Source organism: Clarias gariepinus, chromosome 25 (genome assembly GCF_024256425.1).
Source record: "Clarias gariepinus isolate MV-2021 ecotype Netherlands chromosome 25, CGAR_prim_01v2, whole genome shotgun sequence".
NCBI classification, from domain to species: Eukaryota; Metazoa; Chordata; class Actinopteri; order Siluriformes; family Clariidae; genus Clarias; species Clarias gariepinus.
This window is the reverse complement of record NC_071124.1, coordinates 20,648,924-20,674,118: the sequence shown is the minus strand read 5'-3', so window position 1 is coordinate 20,674,118 and position 25,195 is coordinate 20,648,924. Positions and strand designations below refer to the sequence as shown.

At 39.2% G+C, this 25,195-nt stretch overlaps 1 protein-coding gene across 1 annotated transcript; it reads right to left on the bottom strand.

Annotated features, from left to right (window-relative positions):
* Positions 1–383: 383 nt before the first annotated feature.
* On the bottom strand, positions 384–25,195 carry tgm1l1 (transglutaminase 1 like 1). Its single transcript, XM_053486457.1, has 14 exons — positions 24,978–25,195; positions 13,698–13,969; positions 13,410–13,601; positions 11,234–11,485; positions 9,473–9,591; positions 8,453–8,560; positions 7,871–8,048; positions 6,974–7,112; positions 6,005–6,197; positions 5,715–5,868; positions 3,600–3,884; positions 3,099–3,259; positions 2,882–3,018; positions 384–1,533 (listed from the first exon to the last, which is right to left on the bottom strand). The coding sequence occupies exons 2-14, from the start codon at positions 13,951–13,953 to the stop codon at positions 1,386–1,388; spliced, it is 2,322 nt and encodes a 773-aa protein (XP_053342432.1). The 5' UTR covers positions 13,954–13,969; positions 24,978–25,195; the 3' UTR covers positions 384–1,385.

Here is a 25,195-nt window from a genome sequence, read left to right as displayed (position 1 = left end):
CATAAAAGGGCCACAAGTAAGTCCAAAGTAGCTCTACTGTTCAAAACAGACTCCTGAATATTGAGTCATTTGGGACTCATAATCACATCCCTTTTTTAGAATAGCTTTTCAGGCACTTATAGCACTCACTTAAGCTTTCTGTGAAATCCATCTAGATTATTACTCCTAAAAATTTATTTTAAAGTAGCAGAATTTTTTTGTTTTTAGCAGGACATCAGAAAGTGTCATTCCTATAAATGTCCTTTTACAATAACAAACACTTTCTCTAATCAATGTTTTTCTTCGCTAAAAAACACTTTTACTTAAATTAATTATAAGGCTGAGAAAACCTGCTGTTCCTATGCTGTTATAGACAGAGAATCGACACACTCTGACCAATTAGAATCAAGAATGCAACAGTTTTAGTAAGTCAATTTATTAACAATAAAATACATTTCTTTGAATACAAATTGATAAATAAAGTAGAAGCTACATTAATTAAATTCACCCATATGTTGGTTAGTTTTTTAAGTAATAAAGGCCATATAAATATTTTTTTTGTTATTTTACTTGTAAACACTGTTTAATGAAAAGATGGTAACTACTCATTGATGTTATGTTATATAATATTATAAAGCAATATCGTACCTGCGGTCATTCTGTATCGCTGGATACAAGGCCACGGCCAGTACAGTACAACCTCGGGTGTGATACTGCTTTTATATAACAGTTATGCAAGCATCATTTATTATCAACACATTATGATTTGTTTGTTTATTAACACATATGCTTCCGCGACTGGCAAAACTGGACAACTGACAGTGTAATTAAAAGCTCACCCATTGTGCGAACGACAGAGTAATTAATGATTGTAGAACATCAGGGACACTTATGGATAAATAAAGGTAACCATCACGGTGGTGTTACCGTCCGTTATCAAATTATTCAGTCAGATTGCTCGGTCTGAACCAACTGTTGTACAAATAATGTTAAAAAGATATAAATCTCCCTCTCTTCTGCATCTAAAATATGTTTCTTCAAACTAAAATATTAATGTCTTTACAATGTTGCCATTAAATTATTTTTAAGCATGGATCTCTAAAGAACAATAATACATTCCTAAAAGTTCTTCATAATATTTAGAATAAAATAGGTCAGATTGTTAATCTGAAATGAATTCTATGTCCAGCAGCAGCAGCAGCACAACCTCATTAATACTAATCTAATATGGCTCAAAATGAAGAAACAACTACAATCCGGTCTTAGAACTGATGAAGTGTTAGGCTCATGTGTTTAAAGAATTTAGATCTGTTCTTTGTTTACAGTACAAACTCACATGGAGACTACAGTATATGTTGGTTTTTTTTTTTTCAGTGTACAAAAATCATCAGCTGAGGATTAAGCGTTCACTGGCTCTCGTGTACGACGATGTCGGTGACGCCGTGCACCTGTGAGAGCTGTTTACAGTCCAGAGACGCCACCAGCTTCCTCGTCCCGGCGACCGAGGGGATAAAGTGCTCCGTCACCCTCACCGTGGCATGCTTACTCACATCACTGAGAAAACCAAAAATAATATATTATTAAAATGATATATTACATACCATATATATATAATATGATATATATATATATATATATAATCATCATTATTATTATTGTTGTTATTTCGTATTATTATAGAATGTTGATAATGTAATAATTCAATGTGGTGTAAAATTATGTTAATAGAAGTCATGCACTTTTGATAAAAACTATTCGACCTATGCATACAAAGTATAATAATTCCATAATATTCTAATTCTTGCTTATTGTGATGCAATGAAAATATATATGTTGTATGGTCAAAAGCATGTGGACAGATGATCAGTGGCACTGATTTAGGCAAACATACCATATATGGATGTGACTGATCATGTGTCCACATGATTAGTCACAACCATATGTGTTTGCTCAGACATCTACACTGCCTGGCCTAAAAATAAAAAAAGGTTGCATACCTAAGTTCTCATTCTGTCACCTTTAGCTTTGATTACAGAACACAATGGGGTGTTCAGTTCATGTGTTAAAATAATTCCTCATGCTCCTAGAACCACTCTTTCACAATCTGAGTCCTGCAATATGGCCATGCTATTGGGATGAAAAACCCCATGGATGTGATAACCTGGTCATTGAGTACATTCAGGTCATCTCGGGGGCCAGGGGTAGCTCAGTGGTTTAGGCTTTGGACTATGGTTCGGAAGATCCCAGGTTCAAACCCCACAACCACCAAGTTGCCACTGTTGGGCCCTTGAGCAAGGCCCTTAACCCTCAACTGCTCAGATGTGTAATGAGATAAAAAGTCGCTCTGGATAAGAGCGTCTGCCAAATGACGTCTTCTTGAAATGTCTTCATTTTATTGTCATATATAACATGGCTGAGTCTAGACCTGACCAAGTGAAGAACCCCAGATTACGACACTGCATCCAGTGGTTTGTACAATAGCCACTATACTTCTTATGTGCTTCCCTCCTTACAGAGATGCACTCATCGCTCTGGAATAGGGTTAATCCGAACTCATCCGACCACGTGACCTTTTTCCATTGCTCCAATCTTGATGCTCCCTATAGCAAACTAAAGCCCTTTTTTTCTAATAAGTCTTACTAATGAGTGGTTTTCTTATGGACGCACAACTGTTTTGTCCCAATCCTATGAACATTGTCTATGAATAGAAATGGTCTTACCAAGCACCAAGCATTTACATGATCTCCGCAAAATTATGAAATTTTCTTCCAACCATATTCAGGGCTATCTCTTCAGGTTTTGATAATGTGTTGAAGGATTTTAACCCAGCCATTTTCATTTGCTTAATCTGCTTAGTTGTTTTCTTTGCTTGGTGCACCCCATTTATTATTCCATTTCTTACCCCACTTTGATGGGATGGAGGTTCCTAAGTCCGAGACCTTCCACCCTCAGGACTACATTGCGCAGGGTGCACGGTAACGGGTTGGTGAAAGTCAGCTTGGCTGTTGCCTCCTTTCCTACATAGGTCTCTCCGATTGGCTGGAAAAATAGAACTCAATGTATATAAAAGCCCCAAATGCCAAAATGTGGTTAATATTTCTATTTCTTTTTTTTCTTACCTCAATGAGGATGTCTGGTGTGCGCAGCCTGAAGCTAGTCTGAGATGCCAGCACCTGCATGGTTTCATTAACACGACCTGACAGCGTCAGCATCAGCGCCGCCTGGTCCACCAGCTGGTTCTGATATTGATGGTAAGGCAACACCCAGTTTATCACTTTCTCTGGTGGAAAAAAGAAACAAATTCATCAGAATCTAATTGGTCAGGTGATGATGGTAGCAACAGTACATTATATTTGCTTCCACTGTATATTACATTCCTGTTCCTACAGTGATAGCTAGCAGTAGCTCATTTCCATAGACACTAAAATATTATGAAACATAACTTCTTGCACTTGATACCATGCCAAAGCACACATGTGCATGCCCGCTGTTGATTATTTTCTCGAAATATTTCACTTACTCTAACATGCCTGATTTATGACCGCAGAAAAGAACGATGATGTCCAAGCCTTCTCTAGGTTACGATTTTTATTTTTTTTTTTTTGATATGTCCAGCTTACCTTCATTTGGCAAGAGATCCACAGAAATTTTCTCGCTCTTCACCGTGTCCTTCAGCACGCCCGTGTAGTACATCACAGCCACCTGACTATGCAGCGTGGTCTTGCGTGGTTTCTCGCTTTGGTTCTTCAAAACGATCTTGAGGTTCGCATCACTACCCATGCGCGGCCCCTCACCTTCCACTCGAACATCCATGCACACGTCGTCCGTCCCTGTCGAAGCGTATACGTTCGGCTTGGTGCCGTAGCGACAGGCAGTCTCTACTGCGATACGTTCTTCTTCCGAGCCTAGAAAAGAAGATGGAAATGTTAAACTGACTAGTGATGTGTCTTTACCTTGTGAGCTCACGAATGTTTTTTTCTTAGGTGAACTCTGATAAGAATAAGTTCAATCTGATATATAGATGATCTTCTTTAAACTCTTGTGTTCGAAAATACCTGGGATGGTTCTTTACCACAGTTAGAATTCAGGCAATTTCTATTATTTTCCATTATTATGACTTTTTTTGGGAGTATGCAAAAAAACACAAAACTAACACCACTGCCATGTAAACGGAATAACATTGATTATCAATAAAACACCAGTAAACTGGTGGCAGGATCATGGGCACCCAGTGCTCATCTTTACCTGTGAGGCCAGCCTGTTTGGTCTGATCCCACAGAAAAGCCAATGTACCACAAGTTGCTGTAAAAAGGTTAATGTTGGCCATGATGGAAAGGTATCAGAACGCCCAGTGCAAAACAGCTTGCTCTGTATGGGGTTTAGCAAGCTAAGAGTTCAAAAAGGTTGTTGATCCGGCCTTCGAATTTCCTAGATCTCAATCTGATCAAGCATCCATGCAATGTGCCCATGGAGGACCGAAATTACAACTTGAGGGGTCAGAGCTGTTTTGGTAGCAAATGGGGAACCAAATGGCATTAACATACTGTATTCTCTAATAACCTGTCTTCCCAGACTTTGCCTTTATATCTGTTTCTAAGCTCTTTCTAATGATCTCAGTTTCAATATGCACAACATATTATGTGACTAGCTGTAAGCACCATATTAAAGGTTTTCAGTTTTCAGAATTTTTAAATGTTGTTCAAGTTTGTGCCAAAAAATATATCAGATCTTATACATAAACCCGTCACAAGTACATTCATAGGATCAGATGGGTTCACCAGTCATTCCACATCTGCCAACATCCTCTTCTCATAAAATGAGACATCACCTGGATCAGTGCAACACTGAATAGTAAATCCACAGCTGAGTAATGAGTAGTATGGTCGACCTTTTGCTACAGTTTTGGCAGGAGATGAAGAGAGATGAACCTCAAGGCATAAGTGCTGAAAGAACATGACGACACAAGTGAGGAATCATGTTGCCCTGACAAAACTGTCCCATCAACACAAACACAAACGGCATCTCTAAAGGTTTCCAAGATTACTCTGCTGTTTCTGCCCTTGCTTACATTATCGTGTGTGATGTGGCCGAAAGTCATTACACCATTAAGCTTCTTCATAACTCTAGCTGAACTTTTAAATAGCAAGGGCCTGCAAGTCATATTAGGATGAGATTTCTTATGAATGAAAGCATGAAACGGTACGATAATAAGACGCATTTTAATGGTGCGCTTTAAAGAAGGCTGTGAATGATGGTCCTAGCCGAGGTGGCCTTCGCTCCAGTGAACTATCAGCAACTGGAACGCCTGATCCGGAAAAATCAATGGATAACTTGTTGGATTACACTACTTGCACACTACAGAAAGTTGGTTGGGAGTTATTGCCACATGTCATTATCCAAGATATTTTTGGGCCATTAATGGAATTTCTGGGAGGCCAGAGTTTCAAACATGAAGCCTGATCATGACTCTGCCGTACTAAGAGGACTTTCTACCTGGATGGTATCCAAGCACTAGTGAAACCCAGGGATAAGTGCATTAGAGTAGCAGGAGATCATTAAAAGTCCCGGATTTGACTTGAATATCTCTCATACAGTATGTGCACTAATAAATCGAGCTCTTAATGCAACAATGCTGGCATGAAAAGTGTTAAGGGTTCTTAACGGCTGTTTTTAGTCCTGTTATATAAGCAGAATTTGATCAATTGTGTAAAGTGTGTTTGTCTGTGTAATCTTACCTTCAGGATGTTTGTACAGGTGTGTGATGTCGTTGCGCTGGTCTGAACCAACAGCCTTGGTGCTGATACAGCGTCCCACAACATTCTTTTCAATGTGGATCTTGGAGAACGTGCCATCCATTTCTCTCTGCCAGTAGATCTTATCGCTGTTCACCTAACATGACATGCAGGTAATATAATCAGCTAATATTTTCATTGGATTAGTTGACTTGGCTTCATTGGTATACCATTGCAATTCATAGACGTAGGTTTCAGGTGGTCAAAATATAACTTTGACCTTTCAGACTCACCTCGGCGAAGACAAAAGGTGTGTCATGCTTCAAGTAGACCTGACCCGTGCGGATTGCGGTAATGGAGGCGGGGCCACAGCGGAACGTCCCTTGACTGGTTTCCTGGGGGGTCGAGTCAACAGCCTGCCAACCCCCCATACCGGGCGGCAAATCAGGCCGAGCCATCCAGCAATCATTCCACACGTGGAAGTTCCTGGAAAGAGAAAGGAAGTAGCAAATAGACAGGCGCTAGGGTTAATCAAGGGTTTTTTAGGTGGTTTTCCCAGTAGTCTATTTAATGAGAAGGATTATAATAAATAAAGCCAGAGCTAGAGGAAGATTTCCGAGGTTGTGTTATAATATTTCCAGTTAACAGTGTCGCAAATTTCATCACATAAAAAATTATATCCAAAATTTTACAATAATCATATCAGATTATTTTAATACCATTTAAAATTTTAAGTGTTTTGGCCAAAACAAAGCAGAAACAGCATTCAAATTCATGATTGTGTGTTAGGTGGGGGAGCAAGCCCTAGCACTGTCATGCTTCCCTGCTGTTAAACCCTCGATCTGCGTCCTTAAATGCCACAACTGCAGAGCTGCTGTATCATAGTTCACCCGCACTCTGACCCCAGCTTCCTAACAAACTGGCATATGCATGAGAAGAATTTCACTGTGCTGTAAAGTATACGGGACATATATATATATATACATATACATATACATAATATACTTCTATTTATACGAAGTCACTCTCCAAGCATACATACAGTAAGCAGGCAATCTACTAAAGAGCCATGATTGTGTCCAATTCAACCACTAATTAAAGAAAGGCTTTGGTAAAGTTTAGTATGTTTGTTCTTCATATACTGTGTACAGTATATTTCTATATGAGGTAAGGGTCAACATCCTGTCTGCACAATTACAATCAAGGACACAGCACATCTAAGTGATTTCGCGGATAATGTCTGCGTGAATAATCAAACTCACCACACAGAATCGTAGTTAAGGGAATTAATCGGTTCCAGGTTTTCATCAAGATACACATCAGTGGTCAAGGAGACATCGGTGTCATGAGCAGACTGGAAATTTGTTACACTACGAGAAGGAATACCAAGACACCTTAAAACTGAAAGAGAGAAAAAGTGAAGTAGGTAAGACAAGTGACCTGAGTTACTACTGTATGTATGGCATTCCAGGATAACCGGATACCAATAAATAAATAAAATTGCCCAATTTTTGTCTGCTATTTCACAAAACAAGGTCATTTTATTTACTTTTCCATGTAGCTAAGATTATTTTTAAGGAGGAAGTCTGTTCCTAGCTGGAATAGTGGCTAGAGTTCAGCGTTTTTACCCCCAAGATCTGGGTTTGATTCCTGGTGGTTGTACAAGTTTGTGGATTCTCAGGATAACTTGACGAAGGGTACGCCAGATAGGGCATCAGGCATAAAACCTGTGCCAAATAAAATGTTCAAACCTGGTATATATAATTAATTATTCTAATTTTTTTTTGTTTTTTCATTTGTTTTTTTTTTAAATTCCCCCAAAAAAGCCCTTTGATAACAATAAACTATCAAATTTCACGATGTGAATGTTTTTCCCAGGGTAGCAAATGTTAATTAGAGAATGATTTACTGTAACTCAGATGCTGTTGAATTGGTAGGGCTTTAGGTGGCGTGAGAAACACAAGGAGAGACACAAACATGCACACAACATGAGTCAGGGCCACTGTGGCGAGGACTGCCAGGAATGCGGTCAGGGTATTTTGGGACAGACTGACAGCAGAATGTTCTGTCGGGGACGTTCTCCTATTGGCCAGTGGTAACTATGAATATCTCAGCAGGGCAGTGAGACACACTGTTGAGCCCCCAGCATACACACCCACCTGTGGTCGTGACCCCAGAGAACACCCAGCACTGGCCGTATTTGACAGGAGTTCCTTCTTCACTCTGATACTTCTTGAGAATGTCCACGCTGCCGCTCCATGCCGTAGGAGGCGTCCCACCCAGATAGTTCCCAGACCAGTTTCCCTCCAGAACTCCGAGGTCATCCGGGGAATTGATCTGGAGCACAGAGATGAAAAGGTTTCTTTAAATAGCATCTCCATGCCAGGAGTAAAATCCAGTAAGGGGTAAACTAAAAATAACCTGGTGAATGATTGCTATCTGAAAAAAGACTCATTATATTATATTGTATTTAATATTTCATATCAGATTATTTGTTGTTAGAGGAATAAGTCAGATTATTTTGGATTGCGCAAAACAGACAGAACTGTGGTAAGAAGTAAGGCTGGATCTGATCTCCTTCTAGGCCAAACTGTAGATTAATTACGCCTTAATATATAGAGTACAAACAATAGACTAAGTAAATTCAAACCCCCAAATTTAGTGTGGGTGTGTGTGTGTGTTGGGGGTGGGGTTGGTTTGACTTATCGTTACCATATTCAGGAAGTGTGACATTCACTCACCATGGCGGATATGACTCGCACCACGTTCACTGGATCCCCGCGACCTGATGGAGAAATTTCACTCTTCTCCAGCACATACAAACAGGCGTCCAGGATCCCTTCTTGAAACTAAAAAAAAACACAGAGAGAGAAATGAAAATGTTGCTCAGTATTATAGCTAATAAATATGAAAGCTAAACAGTCAAAGTTAACAGATAAATGAAAAATGAAATATTTCTGTTTTTTTCCAGAAAAGAAATAAATACAGGACACACATCTACACAAGATCCACTATTTGTCCATTTCCAATTTTCCGCTACTTGGTGTCATTCATTTCATAAATGCATTGATCTGCTTTATTATTTTTATTCTATCCTTTGTTTCTCCTTTTTTTTTTTTTACTTTTATATTTTTGCTTTCTTTCTTTCAGGAGTGGCTTCACGGTTAGATTAAACTCATACATTAAATATTCCGTATATAGTACTGTTCCTTCCTATTCCACATAGTAGTCCTTAATGTCTTATAAGGGCTTATAGAAAAAAAAAAAATATATATATATATATATATATATATATATATATATATATATATATATATATATATTTGGTTTATTCATGGACGAACAGTCTTTAAGAACTTTGCGTTGTTCAAAACTGTGCTTGGAGTTCTGTAAACGTCTTATAAATGTCGTCGCTAAACTTAGCTAGTTAGCTAAGGAGCTACAGTAACAACTATAAGTTTATCAATTCTCTGATGTTCTATCTTGTTATTAATTTCTTTATATTATTTAGAAAACATGGTTAAAAAACAAATCAATAAATAAGACGACTTTAGTTACGATTGTGAGGAACAAAAAGTTGGAAGTAGCAATACATTTGAATGATCCTCACTGCTGTTCTGCTGTTTTACTTAACATGAGCTAATCTGACTAAATAGGTCATTAAAAAGAAGAATTTCGGAAAAGATTTTTCATTTAATTTCATAGGTGTTTAAATGACTTAAAAGCACTCTGTGAGTTTTTTTTCTGTCTCCTCACTGCACCTGTCCAAAGTTCCAGGTGCGAGCGCCGATCTGCTTCTCGGTCCCGTAGTAGATTTTCCCAGTGTCATTCAAAACATACTCCGTTTTCTCAGCATCGTTATCCATATACACTGTATCACCTGAAGAACAGAAACCACATAGAGAAGTTATTTTTTTTACAGTCTCGAGGACACATAATCCCTGGATAATAAGAAACACTCTCATTGTGTGGCATTATCAGAGCGAGGAGGGGTGCTGTACTTTCCGGCGTTTCTTGGTTTACACACACACACACACACACAGACTACACTGAGCAGGACGCTGGCTGCTTTCTTTCTTTAATGACACATGGGCATGAGGAATTTAAAAGGAGGGCAGTGGAGTTGTAGCGGAAAACAGAACAAAAATAAGATAAGCGAGTGTGTACAGTATGAGGCTATATCAGATATAAAAAAAAGAATGAATGAAAAATATGGCTACAATAAGGAAGCGAATAAATAAAACATAAAGCAACTCGTAAAGGAAATCCTATTTTAGTGACGGAACAGGAATAAGAAAGTGATATTGTGGGGAATGACACGACAGGAAAAGAGGGAAGCGGGAAAGAAAGTTATACAAAGAGAAAGTTGTAAATAGGAGAGGAGAAAACTGTAGGGAAAAAAAAAACCCTGAAAAGAGCACATGTTTGCTTACTTATTTAACATCTCTGGTATTCGGCATGAAAGTTAAAAGAGAAAGAGAGAGAGAGAGAGAGAGGAACAGATGGAGGGATGGAGGGAGGGAGAGTATTAAAACCTGATAAACCACACTGGCCCAGGCCTGACTTTTGCTTCAGACAAGCAAAGAGGATTTTAATAGTAAGGTAAAGATGCAAAACAAATTGCAAAAGCCACCTGAAATGCCTTAAAGGCAAAATCAGGAAAAGTAGCACACTCTAAGCCAAATGTAATGCACACACAGCTCTAACAGCAGTTATGGCTATAAAGCAAAGTTTATTAATGCTTATGTTATGAATGTACTCTTTGGAATGAATTGTTTTTACAGTAACAGCTAAATCACGGACGCTCCATGTCAACCATATAAGCTGATTTAAAATCCACTATATGGACAAAAGTACAGTATTTGACCAAACCGGCCAAATAAATATACTTCAATATGGGGCTGTTCCTGCTTTTGCAGCTATAACAGCTTCCACTCTTCTACCACAAGATTTTGGAGTGTTTCTGTAGGAATTCCTGCCCATTTATTCTGTAGAGCATTTGTGAGGTCAGACACTGATGTTGAATGAGAAGGTGTGGCTCGCAATCTCCATTCCAGTTTATCCCAAAGGTGCTCGATGAGGTTGAGGTCAGGGCTCTGTGCTCAGGCCAGTCAAGTTCTTCCACACTGAACTCATTAAACCATGTTTTTATAGTTCATGCTTTGTTCCATTCAAATAAAATAGAGAGGGGGCCCAAAACTGTTGCTACAAAGTTGAAAGCATAGCATTGTCCATGACGTATCTGGTTCCTGAGATATGGCCAATGCAAGTTTGTCTACAAGGAGGGCCTCAAAGAAAAGTAATAAAACCTTTTTGTAGAATATTTAAATGAGGATTCCATGACATAGTTTTGAGCTTTGATTTCCTTGCTCCTTGTTCATCAAAGAATCAGGAAGATAAGATATTTATTGATGATTTTTTTATTATTATATATTTCACCTACTGCACTTTACTGGTTATTGCACAAAACTAACCTGTGCGACTTTATGTGATGGGCCACACTATATCTATGCAGATCTCACCTTCACACCAGGGGTTGAAGAGCATGTAGACGTCTTTCTCGGGGTCATGTGTGTTAACAGACTCGCTTCCTGTACGCTGGGTGCTGACTGTGAGCTTGTATTTTCCAATGATGGCATTAGAGGGCGAGTTGATTGACAGCTTGATGCTATTGGCATTCTGTTCCACAACCTTGGCTTCCCAGCACAGGTCCTTCAGCTCCTCCACGAGCGGAATGAGGATGTGCGTGCCCTTGGACACCAGTGGCTGTGGACCTTTTAAAGACAAAAGTTCAGAGAAGAGAAGAACATGTTTCATTAACTTGTTTTGGGGTTACAGAGGGTTACTTGGGCTTACAACAACTCTACGACTTTAGGGCTTATTATAGAGCAAAAACACAGCCTGTCTGTTCATGAACCTGAAGCATAGATAAGTTAAATGCCAAGTTTGATCCATTTTCTCAAGCTTGACTTGGTTTTCAAGCTGGTGTTGAAAATCATGTGTGAGATAGTAGTAGCCCAAATATTTGAGTTGTTGCAACACTTCCAAATGCCAGGGAGACATAGTAATGTGTGCCTGTTACTTTTAAACTGTAAGAATTTATGTGTTCATTCTGTGTCATTATTTCACACCATAACAGTGAGTTGTTGTCACAGGTCCTCCACCCTTCCTCTCTTTATCTCCCACCCTCACGCAGGAAAACTATTTTTAGGTTCCCACCTAAGCTGTAAATACTGACATATTAGTTCACTTCCTTTCATTTTTGTTTAATTTTTACTTTGAATCTCCGGGTCATTTTTACTCCGGTTCCTCCCACAGTCCAAAGACATGCAGTCTAATCAGTGTTCCCTAATTGCCTGTAGTGTGTGAATGACTGTGTAATAGGTGTGCCTTGCGATGGCTTGGCACCCTGTCCAGGACGTATCCCTGGATCCTCGTGCCCTGGGTCTCCTGGCATAGGCTGCAAGGCTCCTATGACACTGTATACAGGATAAAGCGGTATAGACAATGAGCCTCATTCAGTGGTAGAATTTGCGCCTGCCATATGGTAGATCCAGGCTCAGTTCCCAGCCAATGCACCACACTCAGACACCCTTTTTTTAAATAAAGAGGTTGCATCGGGAAATAAAATCTGTGGCAAATCAAATAAGTGGAAGTAAAATCTCTATGTGGTAACCCCTTAAGTGGAAGACAAAAGAACAACAAGTTCTGAACCTCTGCACTTCTAAAATGTGTCTACTGTCCTGAGATTAGAGCCAGAGGTTATTCATTCATTCATTTTTCTTATCTCTTATCATGTATAAAGTCCCTGGGGGTGTGCAAGTTATTCCCTGGACCTCATGGCATAGGCAGGGGACACCCTGGAGGTGCGAATTTGGTGCAAACCCATCACAGGGCATAAACACACAGTCTCAAATCAAATCAATTCGGTGATTTGGTAGCACACAAAGACTTTGAAGTGTTTATAGTGTTTGAACTGTAACCTTTGGACTGAGGTATAAGGAGCCTTTAATGTACTGTAGGTTTTGTGTAAGTTCAAAGGTGATAACTGTAGTAAGCCCATAAATCTACTACCTATTTCACCGGCAGTGTGAAATACAGTATAATAATCAAATAATAAAAAAGTTTTTCAATCATTTTCTCCATTAGCTAACTCAAGCCTATTCTCAAATTATAAGCCTCTATTTAAACCTCCTTCTGAATTGTCTTTTGTTTTTAAATGCCTTAAATTATGACACTGTCCCTCTATATTTATTTCTTTGTTTTTAATCTTCTTTTATTACCCAGTGTTATCTCTGTTTTCAATGTTATCTTGTTTTACTGTTTAATTTATTCTTGTTTGATCCGGAAGGCGACCTTGGGTGACCAGAAAGGCACCTATATAAATAAAATGCATTATTATTATGATAATTATTATTCTGTGATATCCCAACCTGGGCTCGGATGTAGCATGGTCAAATCAACCGACTGAGAAAGGCTCAGTTTTACTTTTTTATGCGTTTATTGTGGCGGTTACACGCAAAAATTTGCCTTGTTATGCATACAGTACAAATAACTTGTAGGTGAACTTCCTGTTGAGTCATACTGTATATTGGCTTCTGGTCATATAGCTACTCCCAGTATGTCAGAAGTCAGACAATCGGCAAGGTAGTGTGACAACAATATCCGTCATGGAAGCATCTAACACCTCGTACTGACCGGTCTTCAGCTCCAGATACAGCTTGTCCGTGTTGATATTGAAAGAGCGGGAGAGGTCGAGCATGATATGAAAGGTCTGGCCTCGCCGGATGATGAGCTCATTGCCGTGATATTGTTCGGTGTGGTGCTCCTTACGATTCTGGCTGGTCTTTGAGCTAAGCAGGTCTACGGAGCGTATGACCAAAGACAGATCTGAAAAGGAAAGATAGGACACAAAAGAAATTAAAGAGTGGAATCAAAATATTTGATCCTATTGTATTCACTGATGCTTTTTAGGAAAGAACTTACCATCTGGCTCTTCTGTGTGAGGTTCAGCAGGCTCAGGGCATGGAACTACATGTTCTTCCTTCACCATCGTGACCATTTCATCTGCAACATCATAAGAGGTGCTCGTTCTGCGGTGACAACAAGGGCTAACTTTCCGTAACCACCGTCGACCGAATCCCTCCTGCCTCGTTTCCACCACCTTCTCAGGGATTGCTTGTCCATTGCTGGTGACGGCACCATGGAAGCGGCCAACGGCTGAACTGTTTCTGACTGACATCCTGGATCCTGATGTTCTAAAGGAGAATATAGAGATTACTTAGTGTTTTCTCATGTAAACTAACCTATTATTAATAACGTTATTATTTTTAATAGAGAAGATCAAAAGATTCAGCATGAAAGGAATATATGTAATACTGGTTTATCTAAAGTTAATAATCTCTTCCTCATTATCCAAATCACTTATCCTATACAGGGTGACATACATGCCAGGGGACTCAGAGCACGAAACAGGGTACACCCTGGATGGGGTGCTGGTCTATCGCTCACTATAGGGAATTTGGAAAATCCAATTAGTCTGAGAGTGGGGAAGGAAGCCAGAGTTCGCTGAGGAAACCAAACAAGCAATTGGAGAACATGCAACCTGCTTACACGCAGACCAAACCCTTGACCCTGGAGATGTGAGGCCCCAATGCTAACCATTGTGCCATAACAGAGGCATTTCACACTGTTTATTCATCTATTCATTCACTCATCTTTATCAACCACTGTATGCTCAGTGTTAAACCACATGCTGGTTTATTACAAGGCTTCGTAACAAACGAATCTGCAAAAGCATTCACATCTAAGGGTAATTGGTAGACTGTGGGTGGTCTTATAGACTTTTTGGGTGTTGTGAGGACACAAGAGAACCTCAAGGAGACCAATGACTCAGGCAGAAATTTTCCAAAGACAGTAATGTTGATGCATAGACTAATTCCCAAAGGAGGAAATCCAAAGGATAAAAAGTTTCTCTCGTCATGCCAAATGAGCTTAGTGTGTGCATGTGAATGAGTGAAATGGCAAAACAAACCCTTTAGGGTTTCAGCTTCACCAAATCACAATGCCTGCACTATTATTACCCCACTCGCTCTTTCTGGAAGAGCTGTAAACCTGATTTCATGCACCGACTCCTATCAGCATGTCATTGTTTTTGTACTAAATTAACAAGCAAAACCTTGTACAGCCTTAAATTGCTTCTGGGTTTGTCTCCAAATGATCTATTGGTATCTGGTTCCCACATGGGGCGACATTTCACAGTAAAAGTCAAAGCCCGACTTTACGGGCAGACAATCACGAAGGAATCACAAAGGGTTAACTGTGTGTTAATGTGAAACATGTGTGTGGCTCCAAGCTCCCACCCAAATCGCCTTTCCTTAGATTAGTTAGATTTTTTCCCTCTCCGCCGCATCCCATCATCTGGACAGCTTTATCAGTGTTCTTGTGGGCTTTTTTTTTTCCGCAACATTCATCATGCTGCATAGTGTCCCTAAACACAGCCCTCCCAACACACAACACACTCTGACACATAAACAATCTCCTAAAGTTTAAATGCGCTACGGCTACACACACAGTACACATGCTTCAGTCGGTAATGTTTAAACCTGCCGTGATATCACCAGGTTCACACATGTAACGCATGCATCCATATTTCCTTTTTTTTATGAGTACAAATTTTTACTTTTGTGTGTGTGTGTGTGTGTGTGTGTGTGTGTGTGTGCTCTATGTGGACTGTGGAATCCAGATCAAAATGCCTTTGACTCCCTATGCTGCCCCTCCTGTGACCATGACCGCACTCACCCAAACATGCACTGCTTTATGGGGGAAAGGGTTGAGGGAGGGTGTATGAGAATGAGTTTTAGGAACTCTATGCACTTTCTTTTTAACTGATTTCTTTGTAGCTTTAACCTAGAATTCCTATCCCCTGCTTTCTTTTGATGCATGATTCCTCTTTCAGATGAGCTGCACTCTGTTGTAAAAATGCACAATTATGTGTTTGGCTTCAAATGCTCACTGAAGCCATTATACTTCTTCCAAGTTGTCACTGAGTTTTAAAATATTCCAGTTAAATGATGTGGTTTATATATTATAAACCATTTAGAGAAATTGGACTAATTCTTACTTATCTCAGCAGGATATTATAGATTTGTATGTAAGAAATTTTCATCATAAAAACTGTTCACAAATCTGCTCTATGCTTTTTTGCTACTGAACCTCATTACACACTTACTGTAGCACTATTTAATGATATAGTATACAACTGTATAGAAATAAAAAATATATACAGTGTATTGAAATGACTTGAGTGGCATGGTGACTTAGTAGTTAGCAGTGCCGCCTTGGACCTCCAGGGGTCCGGGTCCGATTTCCGGCCAAGTTCTATTCCCACCTCTGTGTGCATGGAGTTTGCATGTTCTACAGTATATGTGCTTGGTGGGTTTCCTCCGGGTATTCCGGTTTCCTCCCACAGTCTAAAGACATGCAGATCAGGCTAATTGTCATTCCCAAATTGCCCATAGTGTATGAATGTACACTGTGCGATTGAGTGTGTGTGAGTGTGTGTGAGTGTGTTTATGTCTGTGTGCCCTGGATTGGCACACTGTCCAAGGTGTACCGCGTCTTGTGCCCTACTGTAGGTTTCCTGGTATGGCTTTAGGCCCCTGACCCTGACCCAGAATAAAGCAGTACAGACGATTAAGATTAAGTGAAGTGGCTGGTGTGTAAAAATTTTAGCAGTCAAACTGGTTGATTTCAGTTAAGAATTTAACCAATTAAAAATGTTTTGCACGATATTTCTCCACAGCTCACAAATCTACCAAATCTTTCACAACAAGAGGGCGCACTTGTAGTTCTCCCAATGTGCAGTATTGAACATTGTATTTTATGGGTCTTGTTTGTAAAAGGGTCCAAAACACAAGAGCTGTATGGGTTTTTATTATTATTATTGTTGTTGTTGTTGTTGTTGTTGTTGTTTGTTTAAACTATTTGTGCTTCATTCAGTTTTCACACAATAAATTTATTGGAATTGTGCCACAAAAATTACTTTAATAAACTTAAACTCAGAGAAAAAAAAGTTTAGTTTTTTTACCATAGTAAATAATTAGTTATCAATGGTTAACCTTCTTAACTTTTAAAGACTTTAACACATAAAAAAAAAAAGTGTCAAAATTTGTATCCTGAGTCAGTAATGCTTTGCTACTGCACTCAAAACCTATTGATGAAACACTAGCTTATTTAATACATTTCCTGCTAACAAGTTTAAGTTATTCTTTAAGCTTTTGGTCACACCAGTTTCAAGCTGGTCAGAGACTTTATCATCTCATCATTACCCCATACACTGGACCCATTACAGTTTACATACCGTATTGGGTCCAGTGTATGGGGTAATGATGAGATAATGAAGTCTCTGAACATACACTGGACCATATACACTGGACCCACCACAGGTTACATACTGTACAAATCAATCGACCTGCGATTAAATCACACACACACATCCTACACATCACCAAACAACCTAGACAACAAAAGCGAAAGATTATGTTAAAATACACTAATTATCTAAAACACTATCACCACCATTCTAAATAACCTGAAACTCAGCCTACCTCTGTCAGTTTGTCTCCAATTACCTGACTGACAAACCACAAGCAGTATTAATGAGCAAACATGTCTCACCCTACTGTACATCACCCCTAGCACTGGAGTTCCACAGGGCTGTATCCTGAGCCTCCTTTTATTAAGTACAACCCATGTACAACTCTTAATGAGAATATACAACTCATGAAGCTGAAGACACTGCCATGGTCGGCTTGATCTCAACAATGACAACAATGAGAATGCACCCCTTCAGGAGATTAAAAGTCTGAAAAACTGGTACCAGGAGAACAACCTTCTCCTGAACTGCAGCAAGACAAAGAACCTGATAGATCACTTCAACACAAAGCACTTTCATGAGAGAAGCCCTTATTATGAAAGAGCCCGAGTTGTGGAGTGGACAGTTTATGGTACCTTGGTGTTCAACACCATGATGAAAAAGGTCTTTTAAGGAACTTTTATACCTGCACCATAGGGAGCATACTGACAGGGAGCATTGAGCCTGGTTTGAGAACAGCACCAAGCAGTAGAGATGGGCTCAATCGGCTGAGCTCCCTGACCTGCACTCTATCTACAGCAAGCAATGATGGACCAAGGCCGGTAACATAGGGAAGAACCCCAGTCACCCCAACAAAGGCCTCTTTTCTCTGTTGTTGTCAGGGAAGTGCTTCCACTCCATAGAGACCAAAACAAAATCAATGAGGAGGAGCTTCTTCCCAGAGGCCATTTGACCCTCAACCAGAACATACTGTAAGTAGTAGTAAAATTGATTGACTTTCTTTTTCTTCGCATAATACACACACTACATGCTAACATGCCAGAATCATGATGTAGCACATTCCTCACATGAGCCACATTTCTCGCCTGTAGCACATTTCTCGTCAGTTGCAAATTTCTAGTTTGCTCACTGCTCAATTGCACATAAGAAAACCATCTTGCACATTAAGCCATGGACAATCACACTGCTGCTGACATATGCACACTATATTTTTTATTTCTATACCTTTATATTTTTAGACTTTATACCTCACACTGTTCCTATGTAATTATATTTATTTTTTTATATTAATTCTATTTTATTTCATAATTCCTAGTTTAACTCATACATGAAAACGGAAAGGAAGTTTGTAGAAATAGCTAAAAGGTTAGCGCTAAAAATAAGCTGATCAGCTTTAATGTAATCAGTGACATTATTATTTTAGGCTGAAGGTTTCAGCTTGTGGCCCATGTACACATCTGCCTGACTTTCTGTACGGCAGAACTCACTGCCTAACTTATCAATACAAAGAAATAAAGTATTATAATGTTGAGTATTTTAGTACATAACTGCTCATAACTTCACCTCAAAAGTACTGCCAAGGGTTCATTAGATTCTGTCTAGCCAGTTTTGCGTGATGCTGTGACAAAATTTGGCTGGACAGACATACAGACAGACAGACAGACAGAAGATTTCCAGACCCGAGACTGGTTTTGGGGTCCTCCAATGTATGAAACATAAAAATATAATTGGAAGAGTGAGTTCTGACCAATGTACAGACAAAACATTTCCTTTATTTTTGAAGATTCTTTTATTAGTTTATATAACCTTCTCAGAACCTATGGCTTACTGAATATTCTGTTAACATTTTCTAGTCCCCTTTTTAAAAAGTATTTAATTAGTAGTTAAATAGTGTGAATAAAAACCTCTTAAACTGGCTAGCTATTTATATTTAGCTAATCAAATGACCACAGCTTAGTGAAACACTTGCAAATACTGCCAAATGTTTAGATCGAGCCAACCCATTGACAGCACCAGCTGTCCTACTTAATTCTAAGCTTGATCTTGATATACAGCAAAATGTTCCTCATGCGCATGAGAGACCAGTGCAGTCACCACACAGCTGGATCAATCTGAACTGGTCAGTTTTTACATGCCTATTCTGTATTCAGACTAAGTGTCTGGGAAAGCCATGGCTAAACAGTTGCCCAGAGCTAAAGTGTCTGACTTGTCCCTATGAGACAGTCCTATACATCTAAGACATTCATCATCTGTGACAAAGAAGCAGAACTTCTATACAGAGTGAAAAAATATGTGTATGGGGTAAAAAAGAAAGAAAGAACCTATTCTTACTATTGTTTGAACCAGACCAAGTCCATCAATCCTGGTAAAGTTCTAAACTGCTATGTCTTTTTGCAGACTCCAAGTCCCTTTCAGTCTGTTTGTGCTTTTCTGTCGCCAGCTGGTAGTAAAACACTTACAACCCATTAATGGCACAAACAATATCCATGATCTCTGTGATCCATAATCCAGTGGCTTTAGGGGTTAAATATCTGTGCCTGGTTCTCGACTGATCATCTGTCACAGATCTAAAGGAGGGCCAGCTGTTGGACTGAAGCCATTGGGAAAGCTGCCTGCAGCTGCTGGAGCGTGAGATGTAGGTCCCAGGACAACCACCTCAAGACCTAACTTACTGGACTTATTCAGGCCAGATCAAATGGTCTTGTTGAAAACAGAAATAAAACCCCATTCAACATGTTAAATAATACAACAAATGCCAATGTGCTGGGATAGCAATACAGATTTCTGGCCTTAGGTGCCCAAGTTTCGTTTGCGCGCTCAACATATTCTCCGCGCACGTGCAACATTTCGATTCTGTGCGCGCTCGAAAAAACAGCCAATCAGAAGTAGTGTGTGGAAGTCTGTGATTGGCTATTTTTGTGGCAGTGTTGCAACGTTGGACAATGTTGAGCGCGCACAGAGAATAAAATGTTGCATGTGTTGCAGAGTGCTTTGTCTGCTCTCAAAATGTCAAACCGCGCGATCAGAATTGTTGCAGGAATATAACGCCATAAGTATCACCTATGCCCATGGGACCAATGGCGAGCAGGCTGATCCCACAGAAAACCTAATGCAGCACAAATTACAAAAAAGCACAATGCTAGCCATGATAGATAAGCACCAGAACACCCAGTGCCCCACAGCCCACCATGCACGGGGATCACCAGGCAAAGATTCAAACCCACTAACCTGGGACCCAAATTACCTAGATCTCAAGACAATCACCCATGGGATGTACCAGAGAAAAACGTCTGATCCATGGAGGCCCCACCCTTTAACCCACAGCACCCAAATAATCCGCTGCCAACGTCCTGGTGCCAGACACCACAGCACACTCGCAAAGGTCTTGTGGAGTCATGCCCAGACAGAACAAAGGGAACTTAACACAATAATGGCCATAATGTTTTGGGTTGTAATGTTTTTCCTGATCAGTTTATGCTCCCATGCAATGTTGTAATTCTTTTTTCTATGGGTAGTGTACGTGCATGTCATATGATGTCATAAGTTCAGCATGTACTGCATGAAGTCATCAACCAACAGAATGGTTTATTGTAATCACTCCCAGATTTTACCACCTCTGACGCCTCACACTTAATTTTATAATGCAACATATGATGTGAATAAACCTTAGGTTTTGGTAAACAGTAGCTATTGTCTGTTCCTGCAATTTTATTCCCATAAGTCCAGTGATTCATTTGATGAATCAGGCTGTAACTCTCGTCTGGGAAATTCACAGAAAGAACATTTCATCACTCAAACAACGTAAGGCTTAATGTTACATTTATTACGCATGTGTGATGGGTTACATCAAAAGAAAATGATTTGATTTGATTTACACAAGTTTGGAAGTTTTGAGTGTTCACCTGCAAACTCCATGCACAGAGGTGGGAATCAAACCCAGACAGGAATCGAACCCAGCCCCTGGAGGTGCAAGGCGACAGTGCTAACCACTAAACCATCATCTCTAGATAATAGAGCTAATGTAGTTTACTTACACCACTCTAAAGCACATTCATTACAGAACCAGTTAAAACTAAAGCTGACCAGCTGATCACCAGTCATGGCCAATCATGCCGAAAAACAGCCATTTCCAGTCACTGGGCGATCAATCAGTGCATCTCTAATATTAAACCTTTAAATAAGCCATTCTCCAAAAATAAACAGGATTCAAACTTATTAACATTTTATCTTTCCCATTTTCTCTTTTTTTTCTGTGCAGCTGTGCTAACCTGCCAGGCAATCTTTTATCAAGTAGACGCCTCTGTGTTTTATATTATTACAAAAAATGAACACAAGTTTAAACTATTCATAATGCACAGAACAAAACTGTCTATTATGTTTCTTTACACTGTCTAAATTAAATGTAAAACAAACTTCCTCCCATTTTCCAAGATCAAAAAGTATTTAGTTACAATAATTTCTTCATACAGTACGTAAAACTGTAATTTTTCATCACAAAAAAAATCTTAATTATAATTTCATGAGACTTGAACTCATCAGACCATAAACACTGATCCCTAATCACTGAAGCCCTAAACATCATGCTTTAAACAATCAGTTCTTGCCCTTGACCTCACTATCTGTATCTTCATTCTATTTGTTCATGTACTGCACTTTCCTCCCCTCCGTCGCCTCCTCATCCTTCCTCCTTTGCTTCTCTGACTTTTTTTCCTTGCCTCTTTTCCTATTCTTTGTATGTTGCTGTTGGCTGAGCTTTTTTTCTCGTATTGGAATGTGAAAGGGCATGGGCTGGGTGTACAGATAAGTCTGACATATTCCAGACAAGAAAACACCCTATAAAAACACCCCACTTCTCAAACCCACTCACCTCTATGCTTTGTATAGCCGTGAATGTTACTGCAAAGCATTTGGAGAATTTATATTGCAATTTGATTTGACTACAGAATTGAATGTTTGTCACAGGCAGTAACCATCTGAGTTCTCTTATCAGTCATGTGTGGAGCAATGACAGATGTCTAGGCACATGGAAAAGTTGTAAATGTGTTGCCTAGACAGTTGACAAAGATAGGAACAATCAAAATATCTCATGAACCAGACTCCTCATTTGAGGTAAATCTGGAAACATGAGTATTTTTTCTTACATTTAATTAGATATTGCTCTTTTTATTTCACATCCAATATGTTATCAAACCTACACAATGAAAGATGTAATAGAACCAGACTCAACACCACTCAACTTCTTTCTTTGAGCTGATCTGAAGTCAATAGTCTATCAGAATCTCCCCAGAACAATCGTTGCAATAAAGGAGAAAATCATCTCTGCATGTAAAATCAGGACTGATAAATATGGTAAATAAAGAAATGTTAGACGTCCTTGCATTCATCATACACACAAGTTCAGCGAAGTCAGATGCTGTCAACTTAAGAATCCATCCATTCATGCATCAATCCATTATCCCACATCAGTGGTCCTGTGTATGTCATGGTCATGAAGAGGGACTGGAGTCTATACTGTAACAGAGAGCTCAGGGCAGAACATGGGGTGGACCCTGGATAGGGTGTCAATGCATCACACTCACACACTACAGGCTATTTGCAAACACAAACAATCCTGCATGTCTTTAGACTGTGTGAGAAAACCCTAAGTACGCAGGTATTCCAACCCCTAACCCCACCCAATTTGAGTATTTGCTGTAATTTACCCTTTTAAATACCTTTTAGCATATGACTTTAGGCCACACTATGTCCTATTTGTCATGAAGGCTTAAAAAAAAAAAAAAAAACAGCACCAAGAATTTAAAAAAGGCAGACACAAAAGTGTGAACAACACCTAGTAATTTGTCAAAATAGTTAAATGGGCTCTTAAATTTAACTTAAGCAATCATGCAAACTTAATCTAACTACTAAGAGCTTTCTCCTTGTAAATATGTTTTAAACAAAAGTTGCCAAACAGAGGTGTAGGGAACTTTTTAAACAATTACACATAACTGAAGTGAGTTATCTGTGACCCTGAGCTTTTAGACGGGCCTCAGCCTTAGCGTGCAACCTGACACAGATGGCAAAACAACGAGAGCCAATTTATAATAGTATTACTCATGAAAAATTCTGTACCCCTAAGGGTGCCACTGCGGCAATAGGAAAAGTTACAGTTTGGTGATATTTTCATATTAGGATTATATTAATGTCTTAAGTGGTAATTTAACACCGAGAGATTAGGTATTGGGAAGGGCCTTTAGTGGCAAATTTAAATATGGGCAACATGGGCAGCCATCCAGGGCGGCATCTTGCCAGGGGTGGCAGAGAGCATGTGGTGGAAAAAAATCTAATAAAAATGAAGAATAATGATAGCATTTACTTGATTGGTTTATTTCTTGTTAATTTTAATGTTTCCTTTGTTTCCCACAGGCATTAACAAGCCTTGATTGCCCACGATCCTGTCACCACTGGGTTACTGGGTTAATATTATAATTGAATCGATGTTAATGTGTTGGGTGGCACGGTGGTGTAGTGGTGTAGCTGTCTCTGTGTGCATGGAGTTTGCATGGGTTTCCTCCGGGTAATCTGGTTTCCAAAGACATGTAGGTTAGGTTTACTGGCATTCTAAAATTGCCTGTAGTGTGTGAACGAGTGTGAGTGAGTGTATGTGTGTGTGCACTGCAGTGGATTGGCACCCTGTGTACCCCGCCACGTGCCCTAAGCCTCATGTGATAGGCTCCAGACCCCGCGACTCTGAATAAAGGATGAAGCGGTAAAGAAGATGAGTGAGAGTGAGAGTTAGCGAGTTAATGTGTTGATTATATTTAATGTTAATGTTCTAGCTGGAATGTTAATCTTGACTGTTAATTGGAGGTGGGTCATATCCTGAAGCTCTTCACATTAAAAAAAAAGAAATAGCTTTAAAATCGTTTGATGTCCCATTTAGAAAAACAAAGAGGAAAGAAAAGAACAAAAGTGAAAAAGATAAGGATATGCAGCAACGTTATCTCTTATACAATATAACATATAACAATATCTCTTATAATAACATAGAGTAGTATAAGACTACTAAGATTGGCATACCTGGAAGGGGAATTCTATGAAAGAGGATTTTAAAAAACGTACAATTACAAACATATGTGACTTCTGAAGATAAAAAATTCAGAATTCTGAAGAAAAAAGTCAACATGTGAATTCTGCCTTACTTCATCAGAGAATTTGTACAGTAGAATAAAAAGAATAAAGAATAAAGTAACACATGGGTGTTACTGATGTTCAGCTGGACACGGATTTCTACATTTACTAGCATCCTCATGTGGAAGGAATTTTTAAAGCCTAAATATTATACATACTTTATATCTTACTATAAAATAAGGAGGTCAATAGGTTTCCACTTTCCCAAAACAAAGTTTTGGCACCCAAAAACTAAAAACAGCAAAAGCTGAACAGATAAGAACAGCAATTTAGAGTTGATGCATTATTCATTGAGCTAATTCAGAAATGTGGGTTTACAATTCAGCAATTGCTGTCTCTATGATACAATCACACATGATATAGTTCTCTATTTTCAACATCATAAAAACAGGACAGGCAATGGTAACATTATTTTACTGAATGACTTTGATGAATGTTTAGATAATAAAAGAGATAACATCATGACATGGAAAGTGAAAGTCATGATATAAAGGTTCATATTAAAAGTCTGTGTAACTGTTATTAATTATAACGGCTAAGAATATTTGCTCCATTTAACATTCTGTTAAAAAGTATTTTGAAAGAATGTTTACTATTTGAAACAATGTTTATTATTACTTGTGCTATATAAATGTTTACAACCAGCCTTGTTTGAGATCAAAGCGAAAAATATTTAAAGCCATAAATAGATACACATAAAAGAAGAAGTGAAACGTTACCCCTTCTGCAGCTCTTCCTCTCGCGCACGGGTTTCTCCTCCTGGTCTTACCGTTAGTTTATAAAACTGTTGGTAAAAGTTAGTAGCATGTGAGACTATACACTCTGAACTACACTCTTGTCTCTCCAACGCACTTAAATCCCACACGCATGAATGCTACCGTACACACGCCCATTTCACGATATGACGAGTAGAGCCCACCACCACGAGGCGCGTGCG